Source organism: Symsagittifera roscoffensis, chromosome 3 (assembly GCF_963678635.1).
Source record: "Symsagittifera roscoffensis chromosome 3, txSymRosc1.1, whole genome shotgun sequence".
In the NCBI taxonomy this organism is placed as follows: Eukaryota; Metazoa; Xenacoelomorpha; order Acoela; family Convolutidae; genus Symsagittifera; species Symsagittifera roscoffensis.
In genome coordinates, this window is record NC_087064.1 from 15124872 (window position 1) to 15145168 (window position 20297).

The 20297-nt window shown below is 35.3% G+C and overlaps 3 protein-coding genes across 4 annotated transcripts in view; all 3 read left to right on the top strand.

Annotated features, from left to right (window-relative positions):
- Window positions 1-14253, top strand: LOC134842365 (uncharacterized; the record flags this gene model as incomplete). The annotated part of the gene is given in 13 exon segments (XM_063858663.1): window positions 1-104; window positions 297-440; window positions 2998-3121; window positions 3559-3852; window positions 4158-4434; window positions 4625-5019; window positions 5361-5542; window positions 5946-6086; window positions 9387-9594; window positions 10026-10137; window positions 12408-12466; window positions 12874-13010; window positions 13908-14253. Coding segments are annotated over 11 exon segments (2130 nt in total). The 3' UTR covers window positions 14151-14253.
- LOC134842397 (integrator complex subunit 11-like) overlaps window positions 1-20297 on the top strand; it is a 546173-nt gene that overhangs the window by 238303 nt on the left and 287573 nt on the right. The gene's annotated exons all lie outside the window — the stretch shown is intronic.
- Window positions 1-20297, top strand: part of LOC134842399 (ubiquitin carboxyl-terminal hydrolase isozyme L5-like) — a 445222-nt gene that overhangs the window by 124810 nt on the left and 300115 nt on the right. The window lies entirely within an intron of this gene.

The following is a 20297-nucleotide window of genomic DNA, read 5'->3' on the forward strand; positions in this document are numbered from 1 at the left end:
ATGTGAATGGAGTCCCTGTCTGCAGCGAGATCCGTGGACAGTTCGGGATTCTCGGTAACATCAAAATCAACGACCAGTCCAACCAAGTGGTAGACGAGAATAAAGCAAGTCTACTTTCAAATACTCTTCAAGTTTTTTTGATGTAGATGGTGATCATTATGATCCATCATGTTTTATACGACTTATATAGAAAAAGTTAACTTTAAGGATTGTTTTAAAAGTTACACTTCTCATATAATTATTCAAAAAACCCCTCAAATTCGATTAATTAATTGACCGAACAAACCGCGTTTCAGCTGGAGTTTTCGGCTGTGATTGGAGTGGATGAGTTTTGTCCAGTTGGAACCCAGGTGAAGTTGCACGTGACTGCCTACCACATTGACGCCACGACAGCCAGCACCATCGAAGTATCCCAGACAACTCAGGACATATTCGTCATTGTAAGAGTCGCGGACTTTCACTGCTGCAATATGGTCCAAAAATACCAATTTTTCAAATAGTTTGAATTTGAATTCATTTCTCCAGAATCATTACAATTCTGAATTTAAGTATTTCAGAATTCTGTCTTTAAGTTTCTGTTTTAACTGAAAATCCTGAATTATTGGCAATTTCAGACAATCAGGATTGATCATTGATGTCCAATTTTCAAAATAATAAATGAAAACTATCAGAAAAGCTCCAGACAAGCTTCCTCAGTGAATACCATCATGACCAAGAACACTGCAAAATGATGTGACTGTGAAATCATCATGAGACGACAATTCGTAACAAGCGACGATTCGTTACAATCGATGATTCGTAACTTTTTGAAGGGGACAATTCGTACCAAACGACGATTCGTATCACTTAATTGCTAATATGGGGATTAAAAATTGCGTTTTAATTGTTAATTGAAAATGATGTGGTGGAATGAATTTTTGTTTATCACCTAATAATTATATCAAAAAACTCAGGTGGGGACTCAAACTTAACGTTTAGTTAAATCTTGGTATATCAACGTTTTCAATTGGTTTCAATTTAGTTATCATAACGACAGTAATTTGAAACTATTACCACTTCAATCATGGACTTTCCTACCTGGATTGTGACTATTCTTCTTGATCATCTATCAATCCCTCTGGATCAAGTTGATGGATCTATCAACTTGATTCATACAAACTCTTCCAGCAATCTCCCTCTAGAATACACCATCTGCCAACGCGGCAAGCGGCAATTTCTTCTAGAGGGAAAATTATTGACAATGAAATGTTACTGACTAGACCACATGGTGATGCTGTAAACGTCCCTGTAAACTGCCCGTTATAACCTTCGATGGCTCATTTATTAGTGAAAAGAATCAATGTGGCCACAAAAACATTCCACAGGAGCCGAAAATCAATTTTTGATGTTTGCACATGCATGTAACAGAATGACAAAAAATTAAATAATAGGTTCACTTTTGGACTAAAGAAAGCTTAAACAAGCATGCATAGAGACCGTGCATTGCTGTGGAAACTAAAGGTTTTTTCAGCCAAACTAAAAATACGATTGAGCAAACTTTATTTTTCTGAGCATGCCCGTAGTTATCTGGGTGGGGATTCGAAATTTAACCCAAATGCTAGAATTTGCTTTTTTAACAGTCAAACGTGCTCAAAGAGAAAGCGAAAGTCATTTTGAAACCCACAAGAGCTATTTATCTAGAGTGTACTGGGAATGCCTCAAAGGAGATGGTGGCAGGTTTACGAAAATATAAATCAAAAGCCCAAACGACTCTGGGCCTGATGATGTTTTCGCTTGTTGTTTTTCTCTACGAAAGAAACAGCGTCGATCAATGCATTTCATTCAGCCTTACCACGTTCCATTATCAAGGGCTGCTTTTTCCAATTTTGCCCAAGCGAATTGGAGAAACATTCAGTAGCTCGGCGAGGCTTCCCTTGGCTTCCCGAAACACTGCGACTTCTATTGAAATCATTCATTGAGCTGGCGTTTATCCCCCAATGTGACCTGAAGCTGGTATTCAAATGCCTGAACGATCCATTGGGCGAAAGTTCTCAAATCATTCCATATGTGAAGTTCTTTGATAAGGTATGGATTGGTGCAATCTTTTGCACAAAACGGCAATCAGCTTCCTTCCCCCCAGATCTCTGAAATCAGTTTAAATGCACAAGAGATCAAAAGCAAAAGACAAATACATCGGTGGAAGGTTGGCATCAGACTTTCTAGATGGGAATGGGCTGTACACACCCAGCTATCCACAGATTCCTTGAACTTAATCGGCATGAACAAAACTTAGTTGAGAAGAAGCTAGTGAGGATAAGGTCCGAAGAGAAGACATCAAAGACAGCGAAATACAAAAAAGTGCAGTTAAGGTTGTCTAAAGTATTAAAAAATCTATCAGAACAACCCAAATAGTAATATACTACAGGGACTGGACTAGATTTTAAATTTGATTTCTGATTTCTTTAACTCCTTGTGTAATAATTAAGCTTTCAATTGTTTCTTTTATTTGCTGAACATCAAACAAAACATTGATACGAAATGTCGCTCGATACGAATAGTCGCTTTTTGGAAAATTAAAATTTGTCGCCTGTTAGGAATCGCCGCTTGTCACGGATTTTCACCCAGCCACAAATCACCTTGACAAACTTAATAAGTAACTTGGAAACCATGTAGAAAAATGAACAATAAATAATCAGGGATCGCGTTATTGACCTTATACACGTCTTCTGAATATTGTGAAGCTAAATATGGACTGTGGTAAAATATTTTTAGACTTTTTTGAGACCATGTTCAGATAGTTCACACTTTGCTTGGTATTTTGAACCGCCCACGTGGGACTCAAAATTGTATGAAATGGTACTCTTTGAAAATCTGCTGATAAAACCACCTTCCCGGTTTGGGCAGGCATAACTGACAACAAAGATACTTCAAACCAAAATTATGATTATTTAACATTTGGGGGAAGCATAGCTAAAAACAGGCTCGCTTTTTCAGTAACTTTAAGCAAAATTATTTCAGGCTAGATCTTTACCTTCTCCTGGTAAAAACATCTTCACACGGATGTATCATTTCGAAGAGGGGGAATTACTGATGACTCGAGCCAATGTCACTTCCTTAAAGCCAAAGCGCTTCATCCTCGAAGGTAATCTAAAGTGATTCGAGTTTTACTCCAAATTACCTCAAACAATTTTGGAACTGAAAACCTGGCTTTGAAGTTTTGAATCTGTGCCTTATTTTTCAAAAGATTATCTGAAGGAGTATATTTGATTCATCAGACTATTGGGTATACTAAGTAAGCTGTTTCGAAAGTCCAAGCATCGTTTTCAGCAAGTTTTGAATAGATAACTTTTTATAAATGTTGAGTGGTTTTTATATTCTGTTTCAGTGTTTTGTTTGTTATGTTTCAATGAAGTTCTGAAAATATTTCAGGCTAAAACTTTGTAGGATGATAGGAAATCTGTGATACTTTATTTCATTGGATGAAATATGTCAAGCAACCATAGTTAACTTACAACGAAGTTAAGTTTCAACACTATCAGTTTTTTAAATGATGGTTGCGTTATTGATGTGTACTTTCAGTGTGCCTTGATGACTACATGACTGACGAACTCCAAGTTGTCGTCGAGTCTCGGATGATGGCCGAACCCCCCGCCTCCCGCAGGAGAGATGTCAGCAACCCGGGAGAGGGAGGGGCCGCGTTTACTGTTGTCGGCATGCATTTGTGGGATACCGGGAGCGATATTTACGGGGCATTTGATATGCATGAAACCATGGATGCGACTTTTAAAGCGTTCTTGAACAAGGAGGAGCCGGACATCCTGGGGTTCCAGGAAAACGGGGCCCAGCTGAATCTCGGCATCTTATCGCATATACGTGAGTTATAAAGTAACTTCGCTTTTTTCGTGAGAAGTTGGGCTTAGTTTCCTATAGATCCCTAAAAGTTTATGCTACTTAAGCTGGTTTGAAGCTTTAAAATGTTTCTTCAGCAGCAAGTCACTGTGATCAAGAATCAGTTTAAGTAAAATTGTAGCAAAATAAAAGTCAAAAATTTTCAATGTACAATTTTCATATTAAAAAGAAATTGACAATGATGCTTAGAACCCAATTAATTTCGCCACCTTCATCGTTATTTTGCTATATTTCCGCTAATAATTTTTCGAACGTTTTAATACTTTTAGCCAATGGTCGAGATGCTATCCAATCAATCAACCAGGAATCCACTGGAACTATTTCGAACTCAGTTCTGATTGCAATCGACGTCGTATTGCAGGACGAGAAGTTCATAATTGAAGGGGATGACAAAGTGCCTCTGTCATTCAGTGTACACGCCAAAGAGCACCAGTTGGTTTCGGCACAGTCGGTCGAGTTTAACCCGGAGTTTGACCCAGATCGGAAGCCGATTGTCTGGATGAATTTGACGAGTTACTTTTTAGTGCCACGAGAGGCGTTGCCAGGGTTGGTACTAATTAGCAGTTGAACAAAATAAATCAGTTGTGGTTGTTTTCACATTTCAAGACGCTTGGAGCTAAATTTTAATCAGGTTGAACAGCTGAACTAATAAGTTCTAGTAAAAAAAGATTAATAAAAAACAGACGACATGGAAATTATGATTGATGTTGTTAAATGGAAAATTTTTGTATTTCAGAGACCGAGGAGTTTATATGGTCGAGATTTTCCACGATTGTAATTCGACAGCCGAGGCACGAGACTTGAAAGTGACTGCACACCTACCCGATTATGCTCACTTCGTCTCGGCTGATTGGAACAACAACTTCGGCCGTTCGGCTTCAGATGTCGACAGCGAGTCGAATTCAGTCGGGTTTACGTTCCACAGCATGCACAAATCCGAGATCATTCGGTTTAATGTCACTTTCGAGTTTGCGGAAACTCATCCGTACTTCACGACTGCTCGGATTTATTTCACGGCCCTTCCGATCGAGCATTCGTATAAGATGTTTCCGAGAGATACCGACACTCGGGATCCGGATACAGTTTACTCTCCCAAAATAAGCACCGAGTTGATCCAGCTGCAAGTACAACGTAAGACTCTTCAAAAAATTTTGTATGACTCTTTTTGCAGAATATGAAGGAAAGTCTCGAACTCGCTACTTTTTTTCACAGTTTTTTTAAATTATGTTTGTATATAACAAAAAAAATTACTTTGAGTTGTACTGTGTTACTATTTTTAAAAGACAGGGTAAAAATAGTAACGCAGTACAACTCAACGTAAATTTTTTTAATAAGAAATGGGACTCGACGAGGACAAAAATTGGACAGAAAACATCTACTAGTCTTAAATTTACCCCCATGAAAACAATACTTCTACTTTTGAAATTAATAATCCTCATATGAAAACAAAAGTTTTTATCTCTCATGTTCAGAGTCCTCGTGTGACAGTTTGATTGACGTGCACGACTTGAACGCCAATAATCCATGCCAATTCTCCGCCTCCACATACCTGGACCCCCTAGTGTACCCGGCCACAGAGAGTTTCCTGCTGAGCGACAGTGGCTACAAGTCCAGCAACTGGGGAGGACAGTACTCCACTGCGCAGAAGTTCAAGGTCATAAATGCTGCCATCATCATAGCTCCTTATAAAATGATCACGCCTCCCATAATGCAAATATCAAACTGCGTGTGACGAAGCTATATAATTTTTTGTTACTAGAATGGGGTGCTATAATGGAAAAAGTCACAGTTACTTACTTGTCTACAGGCTTTTTCCAATTCTTTATTACCTTTTCTTTTAAAAACGATTTATTTCTGCAAGGTTTTTTGGTCGCCATGGCCCTGAATTTGTGGACTAAGAGTTTCTCTATTTGCTCATAGTGGCCAAAATTGCGACTGTACATGAGAACTCAAAATGTATTGTCACTCTCCCTTAGTTGACCTGTCTTGAAGTTTACCTGAATCCCAAACCCCCCCCCCCCTCTCTCTTTGATAAGAGCTTCCTCCCCTCCCCTTAGGTGGCTCTGGTGGATGACTTCTACGTGGCGAGGATCTATGTCAACCTGGACACTACCGTGAAAAAGTTCAAGCTGCTCTACAGCACCGACATTGAGGGTCAGTACTGGAGGGAATATCAAGAACTTCAGGAGTGGAGAGAGGTATGTGAAGTTAGCCGAAAACAAGTGCACTCAATCTTTTTGAAACAAAATAAAACAGAAAACCTCATTTTTTGTAACAAGAAATTGGCTTTAGCAAGCTTCAAAACTAAACAAAACTGCTCGTATCAGGGAAAAACCCTGAATGGTCCGACCAGGTAGGCCAATTTGATTTTCTGAGCTCTCCCAAATCAGGATAAAGACCCTAATTTCACCATTTTTTCGGCGCAGGCTAATTTTTGAAAAAACAGGCAAAAAAAGCGGTTTTTGGCATTTTTTGGAAAATTTTGACAATAAAATTGCGTTTTTTTGGCACGCGCTCACCCCTCAAAATTTATATAATTTGGCGCAAAAGGCGCCTTTAGAAAAGTTTTAGGGTCAGCTGGCCAAAAATTGGTATCTCAAAATAGTACAAAGGGGGTACAAAATAGTACAAAGGGACCTTTGGGTCGGCAGGGGTCGAATCCCTGAGGGGGGGAGATGGGGTTGGGGAGTGTCTCCGCCTCTCCCCTTAAATCCGCTGGTGGTTGCGACTTCCTTTTCAGGTCAATGAAAAAGCTTCTTGTTTCAATTTATTCAAAAATGTTTAGAAAAATAAGTTTAGCAAGAAAAATTTTATTTATCATTTTTGTTTGTTAATTTTATCCGCCATACAGTTCAGATTTAAATTATAAGGATAAAACAAACAACATTGGAAAACTTTAAGCGCGTTGTTCTCAAATTGAGTTAAGATTAAACAAAAAGTGAACAGAACAAAAGTTGCTTGAATACCAGCAGAATTATCATGATGCAATTTATTTTTAGAAAATTCGGAACTTAGGTTTTACTTAGTTAATCAAAAATAACGCTAAGAGTACAGAGCTAATTAATGAGAAATTATATCAAAAGAAGCCCCTCAAACAGCCCAACAAAGTTTCAGAAGAAAAAAATCTCCAAATTTTTGCGCAAAACGTGTAAAATTTGTTGTTTTTTCTTAAAGATTTTGAGTTTTCTATAATAAAAGTAATATTTTTTTGGGCTATCAAGCACAAATATGTTATCTTTCTACAAGTTTTAGAGATTTTATTCTCCAAGTTTTGTTGGGATCTGCGGTAGGCTTCATTTGATATAATTTTGTTATCATTCAACCCAATAGTTTTAGCGTTATTTTTAATTTATTTAAGTAAATCAAGATGACAGATTTCTAGAGTTAAGTGTTTTTGTTCCGCATTTCGCAAAATAAATAACACCGTGATAATTCTGGTAAAATTCTAAGCAACTTTGTTCTTATGTTTTTTTTTTGTCTAGTCTTAACCCAATTTGAGAAAAACGCGATTACATTTTCCCAGGTTGTTCATTTTGTCCGGGTAATTTAAGGCAGCACAGCACGTGTACGCTGTGTAAATTACACAGTGATATATTTTTATGTCTGTTAAGTTATCAATAGGAGCAAGTGGTTAGCCTCAATTCAATTTGAAAAAAAAAAATTTACCGCTACGCTGTATTAGAGCGAAGTTGATTTGTTGACTGTATTTTGAGAAGCTGACTGTATCTGATTTATTACAACTTGATTTATGGTAAACTAAGCAGCCCCAAATTCAATTCATTTTAACTTGGTTAAAAAAGATCACAGATTGTGTTAATTGGGCTCTTTTCCAGTTCCCCCTCTTTGTTTTTTCTGAATTTCATTATATGAAAGTCTATTATAAATGACTTTTTATGCTATAAACTGTCTTAAAACGTGTCAGCGTGAACAAGTGAACAAATTTCTACTACATGACTATTATACAAATTGCCATTTTACCAAAAATTGGTCAGAAATTTTTGAACAGCTTTGTTTTGCAGTTTTATGAGGGTGGGAAAGAGTCGTTAATTGCGGCCATCATTTTTTTCAGACTGCTTAAAATTATTCGGTCAAAAACGTCTACTTCAAAAATCAAAATTTGTCTTGAGAAAAAACCAACTCGTGCAAAAATGTTTTATTAAGTACTCCATAAAACAAAACAAGACTGCTCGTATCAGGGCGAAGCCCTGAATGTTCCGACTGCCATTTAAAGTTTATGGAGCAGTAATAACATTAAAAAATTAAATGAAATAAAACTAAATGGAATTTTTTTCTTCTAAAATTTGAATTTTTTTAATAAAAAGTATCCCCACACCCCAAATAAAGTACAAAAGGATAAATTTCGCTCCTTGTAACAAATGAATTATGGCAAATAAGCTTCTTTTAACCAATTTGGAACGATTTCTAAGACGGATTAACTCTCGAAAGTCGGAACAACAAATGTCAGATAAGGAAGTGCTTCTCCTGGTGCTAGTCTTCCAGCTGATTTGACTAGATGTAAAGAAACCACGCAAAACCATTTTGGTAGTGGTTGGAGCGAAGAAAACTCAAACTAAACAGAGCAGTAAAGCAAATCCTTAATATTATACCCTATGATCTGGCGGATTTTAAAAACAAATAGAACATCGATCAAAATTCATTGTTTTAATCTCACCCAAACAAAAAAAGATCATTTTTGTAGACAATGTTTTGTGCCACTGCCGGAAATTAGTATATATCCGGGCCAAATACTTTTTTGCTCTTGAGAATAAAAAAGGGTATCATTGAATAGCTCCGAAGTGCTTAAAAACCTGAGGCGGGAAACGTATGCGTTTGTATTTTATTTGATTCTTCTTTTACTACTTCATTGAAAATTCAAATGGTCGTTTTTTAAGCATCAATGCAAGAAGTGAAGACGCATATTTATGTCGTAAATCGTTTTCTGAACAACTCATCCCCATAAATTTATACAGAACAACAAATTCATGCTCCGATTTATGAAGAAACGACGGATCATTTGTGCTCGTGTTTTTCTTTTCTTTAGGCGAATTTCGACATTTTAACAATCTATTTATGAGAAAAATATCTAATCACTCTGCCAGAAAAAGGTGAAAAAGGTTTAAAGAAATTAATGGGAGCTCCAATAATCAATATCTTTACAGTAAAAGATAATGATTAATTGAACTCACATTAAGCTCTTTAAACCTTTTTCATAATTTGAAATATTTTTTTTGAAGCGCAAATTTTTTGTTGGTTGTTATAGACTAATTTTCCGATTTCCATGTGTTTTTTTTCTGTAGTACAGGCGGCAAGTTAAGCCAGCGAGTGACACGATCAATATTTGAAACTCTGAACTTAATATTGCAACACTGCATGTGATCAAAGATTCAAAAACTTAAGGTCCAAAAATTTTATTAAATTTTGAATCAATAAAAGTTACGTAAAAAATTTTAAATTTGAATCGCGTAACAGAACCCAACCCACTTTTCTTTTACTCTAAGTTCGACATGGCCAACGCCTACCTATCCTCGGATCCGGCTCACTCCCATCCCGTGCATCAAGTGGGCTACTTCGACATCCGAGTCCTCACCCGACTCAAGTGGGTCCAATTCGTGTTCACCGAGATAGAATCCTCCTCTTCTGGAATCCTGTGGAGGTTCGAACTGTCAGGATGCAAACCAGGAGACTCAGTAGAAGGCGATTACATCAGTGAGTATACATCCGGGCTAGTCTCAAGGCTGACGATGATAGGCTCACATAATTCGATCTTTCGGATGTTAGATTCTGCATGGTATAAATGAGAACGTTTTTTTTTTGGTTCTATGTTCGAAAAGATTTTTAAAAAAAGGTTTCAAGGCTACAATGTTTTTAGGCGACTTCACATTCTCGCGGTTTTCATGATATCACGCATCACCTTTTCAATTCTATTTGGGTTGACTTGTCGAGTTAAATTATAGGGTTAACTCTCTGACAGATTTTTTAACTAAAGTTTTGTATTAAAATAAAGAATTATTCATACATTAAACAATTTGCTTATAGTGGTTATATATAATGCTTATATTATAATGCTTATAATATAATGCTTATATTAATGGGCTAATAGTAAAGTTACAAGTTTAAAATTGTTTGTTCTTGTCCAGGGGCCTGTGGGCTGGACTCGTCGGAGGCTGTGCGTCCCGAATTCTACACTCGAGGCTTCATTGCCGACCCGGACAGCAGGGCACTCTACGTTTGTGAACAGAACCTCAACAAGTTAGAAATTTTAGGACAGAATCACTTAATTGTAGAAAAAAAACTTAAGGTTTAGAGACAAAAAAAAATAATTAAGGATCAAAACATGTAGTTTCTTTCTTTTATGTTTTAAAGAACAAAGTCGATTTTCATTTATTTAGCTCATTTATTTAGCTTATTTAGCTCATTTTATTTCATTTATATATTTTTTAAAAAAGATCACGTGACGCAAAAAAAAATACACATTTTTTTTACGCGTTTAATTTGGCATTATATAAAGTCGTAGCAATTCAATTCTTACACACTTCCTGGAAAACTTACAACGTCTAGAAAATTTGTATGAGTTTCCTTGACTACCATTTTTCCATACTTTGAAACTGTATGTCAAGCATTTTTCCAATTCGTGGAAATGTAGGAAAACTTTTTTCCCGAAATCCATCAAATGGCAGTATTTTGTATTTCACGCAAAATCAAGTACCACATATAATCAACAGAATGGTTGAACGATATATTATAGTAAATCCCTTTCAGTCGTGATACGAATAGCATCACAAGCGTTTCAAAGCATTTTCACAAGTCGAGAAAAACTTATTCAAAATTGTTGCTTTTTGCTAATAATTCGACCTAAAAATAATGAAATTGTTTGAAATTATTTTTTAAAACAGTTTCGTTTTTGAAATTGTTTTTTTTTATTTACTTTATGAGGCCTCGCACAGATAAAAACAACCCAAAGATCTGTTTTTGTACTATTCCTCGAAGTAAAATCTATCGCTGAACAGTAACATGACAGACCACTCGAATGTTAAAAAATGGCACAAAAAATCTCAACCTTTGCTGAATTTAACTTAAATTCCGTGTTATTTTGTAGCCAAAATTTCGACTTTTTACAAACCAAATTTCATAAACAAAACTTAAACAAAATTTTAACCGGAGAGTCAGAGCAACTCAACCTAAAATAGGAATGTTTTTATTTTTGGCTTTTGGAGCATAGCGCTACAAAAAATAAATTTGTATTATAATTTTTGTATGAAAAATTTGTGTTATGTCACTGAAACGACTATGCGACTAAAAATTTTCTTCTTTTATATTTTTTGGGCAATTGTGAAACTTTAAACCTGAAAAACATATATCTAATTTTGCCATAAAACAATTAGCAGTCATAGGGTTACCATATTACAAATATACGTCTATTAAAATTTCAAAAAATTCTTTTTTGATTCTTCAGGCTGAAAAACAGATTGCAATAACACCATCGTTGAAAAACTTTGTTAAAGAGTTTGTACAAAAATTTAGAAAAATCCTAATTGTGGTAAAGTTATTTTGTTACTTTTGTAGAGAAAAGCTTTTTTTGAAAAAATTTAGTCACAAGTCATATATTTCCCATAAATGAGAATTATGTGGAAACGCTTGGCTAGAATTTCTAGTGCTGGAAGGTAGTATAGCGTCTAGCATTATTCGCCCCAAAAAATCAAATACGGATTATTAAAAATTACGATACGAAAGTGTGCACTGGGTAGGTGCACATCTTGGTGTCTGTAGTTCACTGCAATTCTGAGACAAGTCTTCAATAATGTTCCAAAGTAGAAGGGGATTCTACTCACAAAATTTACGTGGATACCATTTACAAAAACTTGCAATGTAATTTTTGTCGTCGATTACTTTTGTTGCAAATTCCGCAGCCAGCGAACATAGCAAGTCAATCCGGATTCTAGAAATGAAAGTGAATTCTACAAAGTTAAGTAAATTCTGTAGTTTTTTTATTACACTGAATTAAACCAGTTCTTGCGTGAACAAGTAAGAGCTAAAGCTACAAAAGAATCTAGCATTGAAAAATATATCTTAAATCATTGTTTAACTAAAATCGTGAATTTTAATATTTGGGATAAATTTCCCAGCAAGCTGTTTCAGGGATAATTACTTGGAAATCACCTCATTTTAAAATCGAATGAGCAAAATGATTATGTGGAACTAGCGAGATTGTGACTTGGTAATATGTATAAAATTAAAACTATATTTCCTTTGGACTCATGTTTGTGAAAACTTTGTCAGGAAAACGACAAAAAGATAGAGAAAAGGTTCCGCTTGAAATTAAATTTTTTTCAAATAACCCGCAACTTTTTCATAAACTGACATTCTTACAATTGCCGATCCAATTTTAAAATCAAATTTATGATTTGATTTCATTCATTATCTTTCGGAAAAGGCCGAAAACATCAAAAAAAATTATAACCGAAGAAACCCAAAAAAAAATCAAGAAGAAAATGCATTGTTCTTTTTAATTTATGTTTCAGGGAAAACAGTATTGATTGTTTTCGGATGACGATTGTCAACGGACAATTTCTCTGGACCGGTATGAAGTTTTTTCAGTTTATTCAGTTTCATATAATTTTATCCGAAGCGCTCAACAACTCTCATGCTCAAAAAGAACTACTGACCAAGTTTTTTTTTAAATTTAATTGTGAAAAAAACAAACGAGAAAATATCATATTTGTTTCTGCATGCTGTGGTGAGTTTAAAACATAATTTTTCGAAGTTTAGAAAGTTAAAGACAGATCTTTAGTTTTGTGGTGTAGCCTACTTAGTATTTTTTCTGCCGGAAGTTTTTTTCAAGAATCAATTCTGAACCTAACTATTTTTGGTGATCGCAACAGGGGTCAAATCTTTGACATATAGTCGGACTCTAGTTAAGCGCATAATTTGGTTATTGACGACCTCTAGTTTTACTATATCGATGATTGAGTTTAATGGTTTATCCAGAGATGAGCAAGAACATGGCGGGAGTGATTGGGTACTTGGTGGAACCAGAGTACCAGATGTTTGCGATCGGTAGGAGCCAGAAAACATACCTGGCATCTTCTGACACGGGAAAAACCTGGATCACAGTTCCCACTTATGTAAGACAAACAATCCTGATTGACTAAAGTGAACCATATTAAGAAACTAGGATGGCCGGTTGCTGTGCAAGTAGCATAGAAGAAAAATTCGTTTTAGAAAAACTGCAAAAAAAATCATTTTTTTCATTTTTTTTTCATACTTGTTTCGTTTGCTGTGCTTGTTGTGATGAGAAAAAGACAAAATCAAGAAAGTTTTTTAATTTGGCATAATTGACTACTATTTTGAAAATCGGAAATATAAACAAATACACCAAAAAATGTAAACAAACTTTTTCATTTTTGTTAATTTTTTTGTAGAGTTTTTACTGCCAAAGAAACAATCACATACATATTACTTAATAAAGCTATGATATAACACTTGAGCCATTCCGATGATTATTTCTGGCACCTGATTTTTCGTAAAAATTTAAAAAACTAGAAAACTACCTCAAAAACTGGAAGAACTACAGGAGCTTTGGCCGTTAAGGTAGCAAAGTGTTCCTGATATTGATTTTGATACTTTATGGCATGTGCAAGTCCCCAAAAACCCTTGAAACGCCGATTACTATGTACGAATTATCTACAGTAGTGGATGGCTTCGACCTTGAGCCCAAACAAACTTTTCAGTTTTTTCTTGTTAGTATTGACGGCACCCTAGTCGATCAAGGGAGGTTCTCGCAAGATAACCTTCCTTGATCGACTAGGGCGTGCTTCTCTCTTCCATTTAGTGTAATTAGGTGACTATGAGAAAATTCACGCTTGCCTTAAATCAAAACCAAAAAGAGCCTTTTTAAAATATTGTCACCGTTCATGTAAATTTTGTCACTCACCTCTGTGATTAAGTATATTATCTATGAATATTCATGAGGGAGTTTTTGTCTTGATTTTGGTTAAAAGAACGTCGAATTAAACTTGCAGGAGTGGTGGGATGCGAGGGCACAGAGTCCCGCCAAGTTCAAGACTGTCAAAGTGATGCCGGACAATCTGCCGCTGCAGAGTGTGGACGACCCCACCGTCAACTGGGCGGTGCTGGGGCTGCAAGACGACTGGTACGGGGTGGAGAAGTTCCGGGCCAACCACATGGGGGTGCACATCCAACCCAATGAGGGCGATCCCTGGAAACTAATCTACAACTGGGGGTCAAGTTGCTGCTCTAATTGACAAGATAAACATTTGCAGACATTTCATGACAAACTGATGACAATTTGAAGAGAATTTATAAGTGCGGAGAAAACACGACAACTTACCAATCTTAACACATTGGCATGGAATAGACAATTTTCTTCATAAAACAACCTTCATAAAGTCACTTCACACATCTCATCGAAATTACATGAAGAAAACATAACTAGTGCTATGTTATATTTTTGGTTGAAATTCATAACCCCATAATCCCACCCTACAAATAAAACTGAAGTACCCTTTTTTTAAAATTGAATGAATATTTTTGTGAATTTGTGAATTTGATCATCAAATTTTACGCTCATATGAAGCATTTGAAAATGGAAATTCACGCCAAAAGAATAGATTTTGAGAAAGTAATGCCATAACTTTAAAAACAAAAGAACTAAGAAAATCATTGTATCTGTAAAAAGTGAACTTATTAATTAGAGTTCGAAAGCTGCCGGTTTCTAAAAAACTGATGCGCTCTTTGGCTTTTTTTTTCATTATTCCAAACGTGTCCGATGCAGAATATTCCGAACTAAAAATCATTTAAAGTTGAGCTGAAAACAAGATAAGGATCAGATTATGAGCAAGGCCAATCCTGTTCCAATCTACCCTTACAACATTCTGATCTCTATGAGTCTTTTCTTATACCAGTCCTGCTAATTTGGCCTATTGTAGACAATAAACGCGCGATATGTTTCGTGCTATTAATTCCGCTTAGATTTCATTGCTATTTGGTTTATTTACCATCTTTCTATATGCGAATTATCAGTTTCTACTTACAAAGCGTGTGGAGGGGAACGATTTTTAAAAAAAATTCTCTGAAAAAGTAAACAAATATAACTTTTTCATTTTTTTTAAATTGCATCATTTTTTATATAAATGGCAGTCGAACATTTAGGGATTTATCCTGATAGGAACAGTGTTGATATTTTTAGGACTATCCGGCACTCATGACAAGAACACTCATAAGAACAAGCAAGACTGCTCGTATATCAGGGCGAAGCCTTGAATGTTTCAACTGAACTTTAATTCCACTAAAAAGTTTTTTGGTTGAATAATTCACGAATTGGCAAAAAAATGTGTTTTTCCCCAAACTCTATGTATAATACAAAAATTGTATTTAGCGTCTCATATTGATTTAATAAGAATAAGTTGCTGGTCTCAATTCAATTTGGAAAGCGTTAATTCGCCGCTGACGCTTGTCATAAGAAAATAGTGATGCATATACGAAAAAACCCATTACAAAACAACCAAAAAAGCATAAAATGAAGAAAAAAATCTGATAAAAACGTCGCGTATCAATTATCTCAAATTGACCACATTAGCAATTTTCAATTTGACGAAAAATGATGCCAGTTAAAATATCGTTTTGAGTTTGAGCTCCAGACAACAATGTTCTCCAGATAGCATAAGCAATTACATCAAAGACGCTAAGTCAAAAATGCGAAAAACTCGAATATTTGAAAAAAAATCCACGCCAAAAATAAATAAATTTCTTTTTTTTTTAAAGTCGGAATAAAAATCACAATCGATTGAGTAGTTCTTTTAGTTCGGCCTTGTAAATTTACTATATAAAGTAACCAGCGGTGCGTTAACAAATTTTTGAACAATTTCATAAGTGTAAGCAAAATATATTTGCCCAAAGCGGTTTGGTTTGATATTTTGCATTAAAAATTTCAGCAAAGGTATCTTATGCTTAAACTTCAGACGAAACGCTTATTTCTTAAACTAATCTAATTGTACTGCTATTCTTTTTTTCTATTCTTCTAATATCATAGAGTTCAAGGGATTTATTTTTGTTAGGGATCTCAATTCGGGTGCTTTTTTTATGATGGAGGGACCGAATGATAAAAAAATTTCAACCAATCAAAACCGGTAGCGTTCCTAATTGCTGAATGATTTTTGCACTGAGCCGAAATAAAAAAATTGCAGAAATCGATTGTAGCATTTCCAGTTCGCGCAGATAAAACAATTTTGTTTTCTTTGTATAAATCGTTATCTTTCAAATTTATTTTTTCCCATAGCGTTTTTGATCAGGGAATGTTAGAAAATTCAATTATCTGCAATCTGCCTATTTTGTAATCGGCTTGTGCCGAAATGAATGGCCTAGATTTATTTGTTTTCTTTGAGGTTTTTGCTATTTACTTAAGATATTTGAATACTAATTTCTGATTGGCTTAAAATAACAGAAATAAAATTCCAATTTTCGATACCTCCATGATGAGGGACGCCACCTCCCATTTCGTTCAAACTCACTGCAGACTTTGACACTGGCCTATAAGCATGTGTGTCGATTAACATGTCCGTGCAAAACTCCGCTAATCATGTCCGCTAATCGCTACGCCCTCGCAGAACTTCTGCTGCTTCTTTTGTCTAACTCTACTGCTTGCTTCATTGATCTTCCTCAAAACATACTCAATTGATCAATTTCTCTCTTCCCAGTTTGATGTGCTCACTTTATGTTTTGACGGTTTCGATCAAAATTTGGTTTGTTTCGACCGTGCTTGATCGAAACAAAGTGCTCGATCGTGCTCCACTCAATTAGGATATGGTTCGACCGTGCTCGAGCGAAAAAGAGATGTTTTGACCGTGTTCAAACGAATTCGGGTAAGTTTCGATTTTGAAAAAACACGAGTTATCCAAATTTCAACGCAATATTTTGTTTTTCGGATAACATCTGATGATGTTCATTTATCAGAATGAAACGATTGGAGTTATTTGAAATTTAAATGTGTGTAGAAATGAACTATTTTTGAGGTAGTTTTTTTCTCCATCTTTTGAAATACTGGTTTGCAGTTTGAGTCGAAAATGTTGAAAAATATGTTGAACATATTTTTAGTTTTTTATAAAGTGAGCACCTCAATCCGGGTAGTGCTTGGTTAGTATACGCATTCCTGTTGCGTTACTATAACAATTATATGATCTTCGCTTTGACCCAAACTTCTAAATTGACTCTCTACGGCTTGGTGACTTAATCAATCGGCATCTAACCTCGGTTTATAATTTTTCTAATCAGACTGATTAACTAAGTAGCTAGGGATACCGTGTAAACATTTGAGAATCAAAGATCCGAAAAATCAAAGAGTGTTGCTAAAGCTTTGTTTTAATGGCAAAAAGTAGGGCAAAGTAAGCAATTTAACTAACCACAGAAGCTGGCCAATATATACCTGCGCAAATTCTGTTCCTTATCATTCTATTCGTAACTATAAATTTCAAAAAGATATCGTGAGCTGATTTGAGTTAAAATTGTCTGTGATCTTAACTAACTTATTCAACCCTCCGGTGACTCAAAAGAAATTGGACAAACTTTCAGCTGTAAATCAGATCCTATTGGCTGGAGACTTATTTTAATAGAGAGTGAAGTGAGTTAATGACAGAGACAATACACTTCAATCAATTCTTAGAAGGCCAATTTATATATTGGGGCTGCGTCTGCTCGTTTGAGACAGCAGTTTACAATTTTTGATTTTAAGAAAACAGTGTAGAATAGCCAAAACACAGTTAAAACAATTTTTTCCAAAAAAAACACATTATGATTGTTCACGGCTGTTATTGATATCGTCTTTTTTCTATGAGTATTGTCGCACAAAAAATGTGATTGAGCAAGTGTTTTTGTTTTCATTTGATGTAATCCCGGGGTTTTTTCATGCATTTACCAAATGTCGCACTGGTTTTTTGTCCTTAACCTACTCTTCAGCGCGTCATTGTTGCTGAAATTTGCGGTTGATGGTATTTGGTGCCGGAAGTACTTTTTTGGTTTCATACCGCCAGACTTTCAAAGAACCATTTATTGTTCCGACTTTCGAAGAAAACGGTATAATTATGCTTGAGCTGGTTTTTTATTCTGTCATTTTTCCACTTCCCAACTAAGGATATTTCAAATGGTTGATATTTCCAATTTTTTTGATACATCCGAAAGATAATTTTATCCAGAGCTCAAATATATATATAAAATTTTACTTGTGAGCTTTTTTGTAAAATTTTGGGTCTTGAAAACTGCTTACTTGACCATTTTGTGGCAATTAACTTGCAATAAAATGCGTTCTTTTAACCTACGTATGCGGCAGGTTAACGCGCATTCCAAATTAAATTGAGGCAAACCATCTGGTCTTTAATATTAGAATAGACGCGTTATACATCCTCTAGTATTTCACATTAGCCTTTGGGGGAATGAATTGAAGACAAATTGGAAAAGACGTAAAATTTTTTCTTTTTTTATTTTTGGTCGGTTTTTCAGGCAAAAAACACCTTTGCTTTTTAATTCAGTTTGTTTTAACCTTTTTCACAACATTTTGTTTTGAACCGCGAAAAAAGTTGGAAAAAATTTCGTTTTATTTGACCAATGTAGTAACTTATAAACCTGCCTTTGCTAATTCATTTTAAATTGAAATACATTTTGACAATTATAAAACTCTGACGGCCAATTGATGCTTTACTCAAATCACAGTATTAGGCCAACCAAAAACAGGGTATTATCGATTTTTTTAGATTAACAGTTTCACGGTCTTTTTTCGAATTCACAGCTTAAAACAGCAAGCACATTATGTCGCGCATCTACTATTACAGAAAATCAAAAATTGATCAAGAAGCTTGGAACGTCATCAAACTTTCAAATGAACTCAGCGGTAGAGTTACACCATGATTCGCAGTTGTCAGTGAAGTTTTGGCTGTAGCAGATGCGATCTCCACTCAATTTGCCCTTCCAACTAAAGACAATTCGATTCACACGGCGACACGCACACGCAAGCAGATAGAAATAAATATGCCACTCATGTGGGAATTTTCGAGATTTTTGAGTATTTCGTAAATTTCATCCGGTATAACAGTGGATCCAATGATCACGAGTGAATCATTTTGTGCGATCATATGTGAATGCGGCACGTGTGAAAGATCTGATCTTTCTGGTTAGATGATGTTACGTTTAAAATACTCCCAAATGGTTCCATCAGCTATACTCAATATATGTTAGAATAACTGGTAAAGCATTAGGTTGCTTCTACGCCTTCTTCTCGAACAAAATCGAAAATCGTACGACCGGTTTTTGCAGGCTGTAATTGATTTAGCAGCAAACTGTTGGATTGAAAAAAGACTGTTTTTTTTCGAGCGAGCTGCTCTTCAATCATTCCAAAAATAATTCCTCGGAGTGCTTTTGTCGGTTTATTTTTTGTTAACTTAACTGTTTAAAATACCTGAACTCAAAAGCCGTTTCTATAAGTTAACACTGTTTTAACCCAAAATGAAAATAAATTTTTTCTAAGGCGATTTAAATTCTAAAGGGACTTAACATTTTTTTATCCAAAACGAAAGAAAATTACTTCTAAGAGGATTTAAATGGCAAAATGTTTCTCGCCTTGTTTACCAAGTCCGTCGTATGATTTTTGTTTTCTTTTTAGATTAAAATGGTATTAAGTTATAGAATTGAATATTAAATGTAGTTGTTTGAAACAGCTAAGATAACAAAAGGTAGGAGGTGAAATTTCATGGTGTTAGATTATTCAGAGTTTAAAAGGTAGGAACCTTAAAACTGACTTTTACTTCAAGCTCTTTTTATCCTTTTTTCTTTCCGCGAGCCCTGAGCACACAAAATTTCATGTGCGACGTCCAATTTTAATTGAACAAACTTTTTAGAAGGTGACTTCAGAGCCAACATGCACTAAATTTGCGCGCCCAAAGAAGAAACTTTTCTTAATCAAAATCTCCAAAAATTGCTTTTAATCTATTTTTCAAAAACGAACCCCATACCCCCGAGAACCGTAAACCTTTGACCAACAGTACTAAGGAAGAAAACGTACTCTACCAAAACGAACCGCAATGAGTAATAATTTCTTGAATTTGTGGTTACAATTTTTCTTGCAAAAGCAATAGGTTGGCTGGAATTAGTGCCATGTTGACTTTTGCCGAACGCGGCGGAATGTTAACGATAGGTTTTTTTCTCCTTGCCCATTTGATTTTGTTCACCACCAGCAGTCTCGATATAATTTTTTATACCACAAAAAAAGTTCAAAAAAGTTATTTTCGCTGTGCTGAAAACTATAAAATATTTCATTCGTGATTTTTTCCTAGAACTTTCGAAACAGCTATTTTGGGGGTTAATATCATCAACCCGGGCATGAAAGTTTCACCAAAATTGAGAATAGT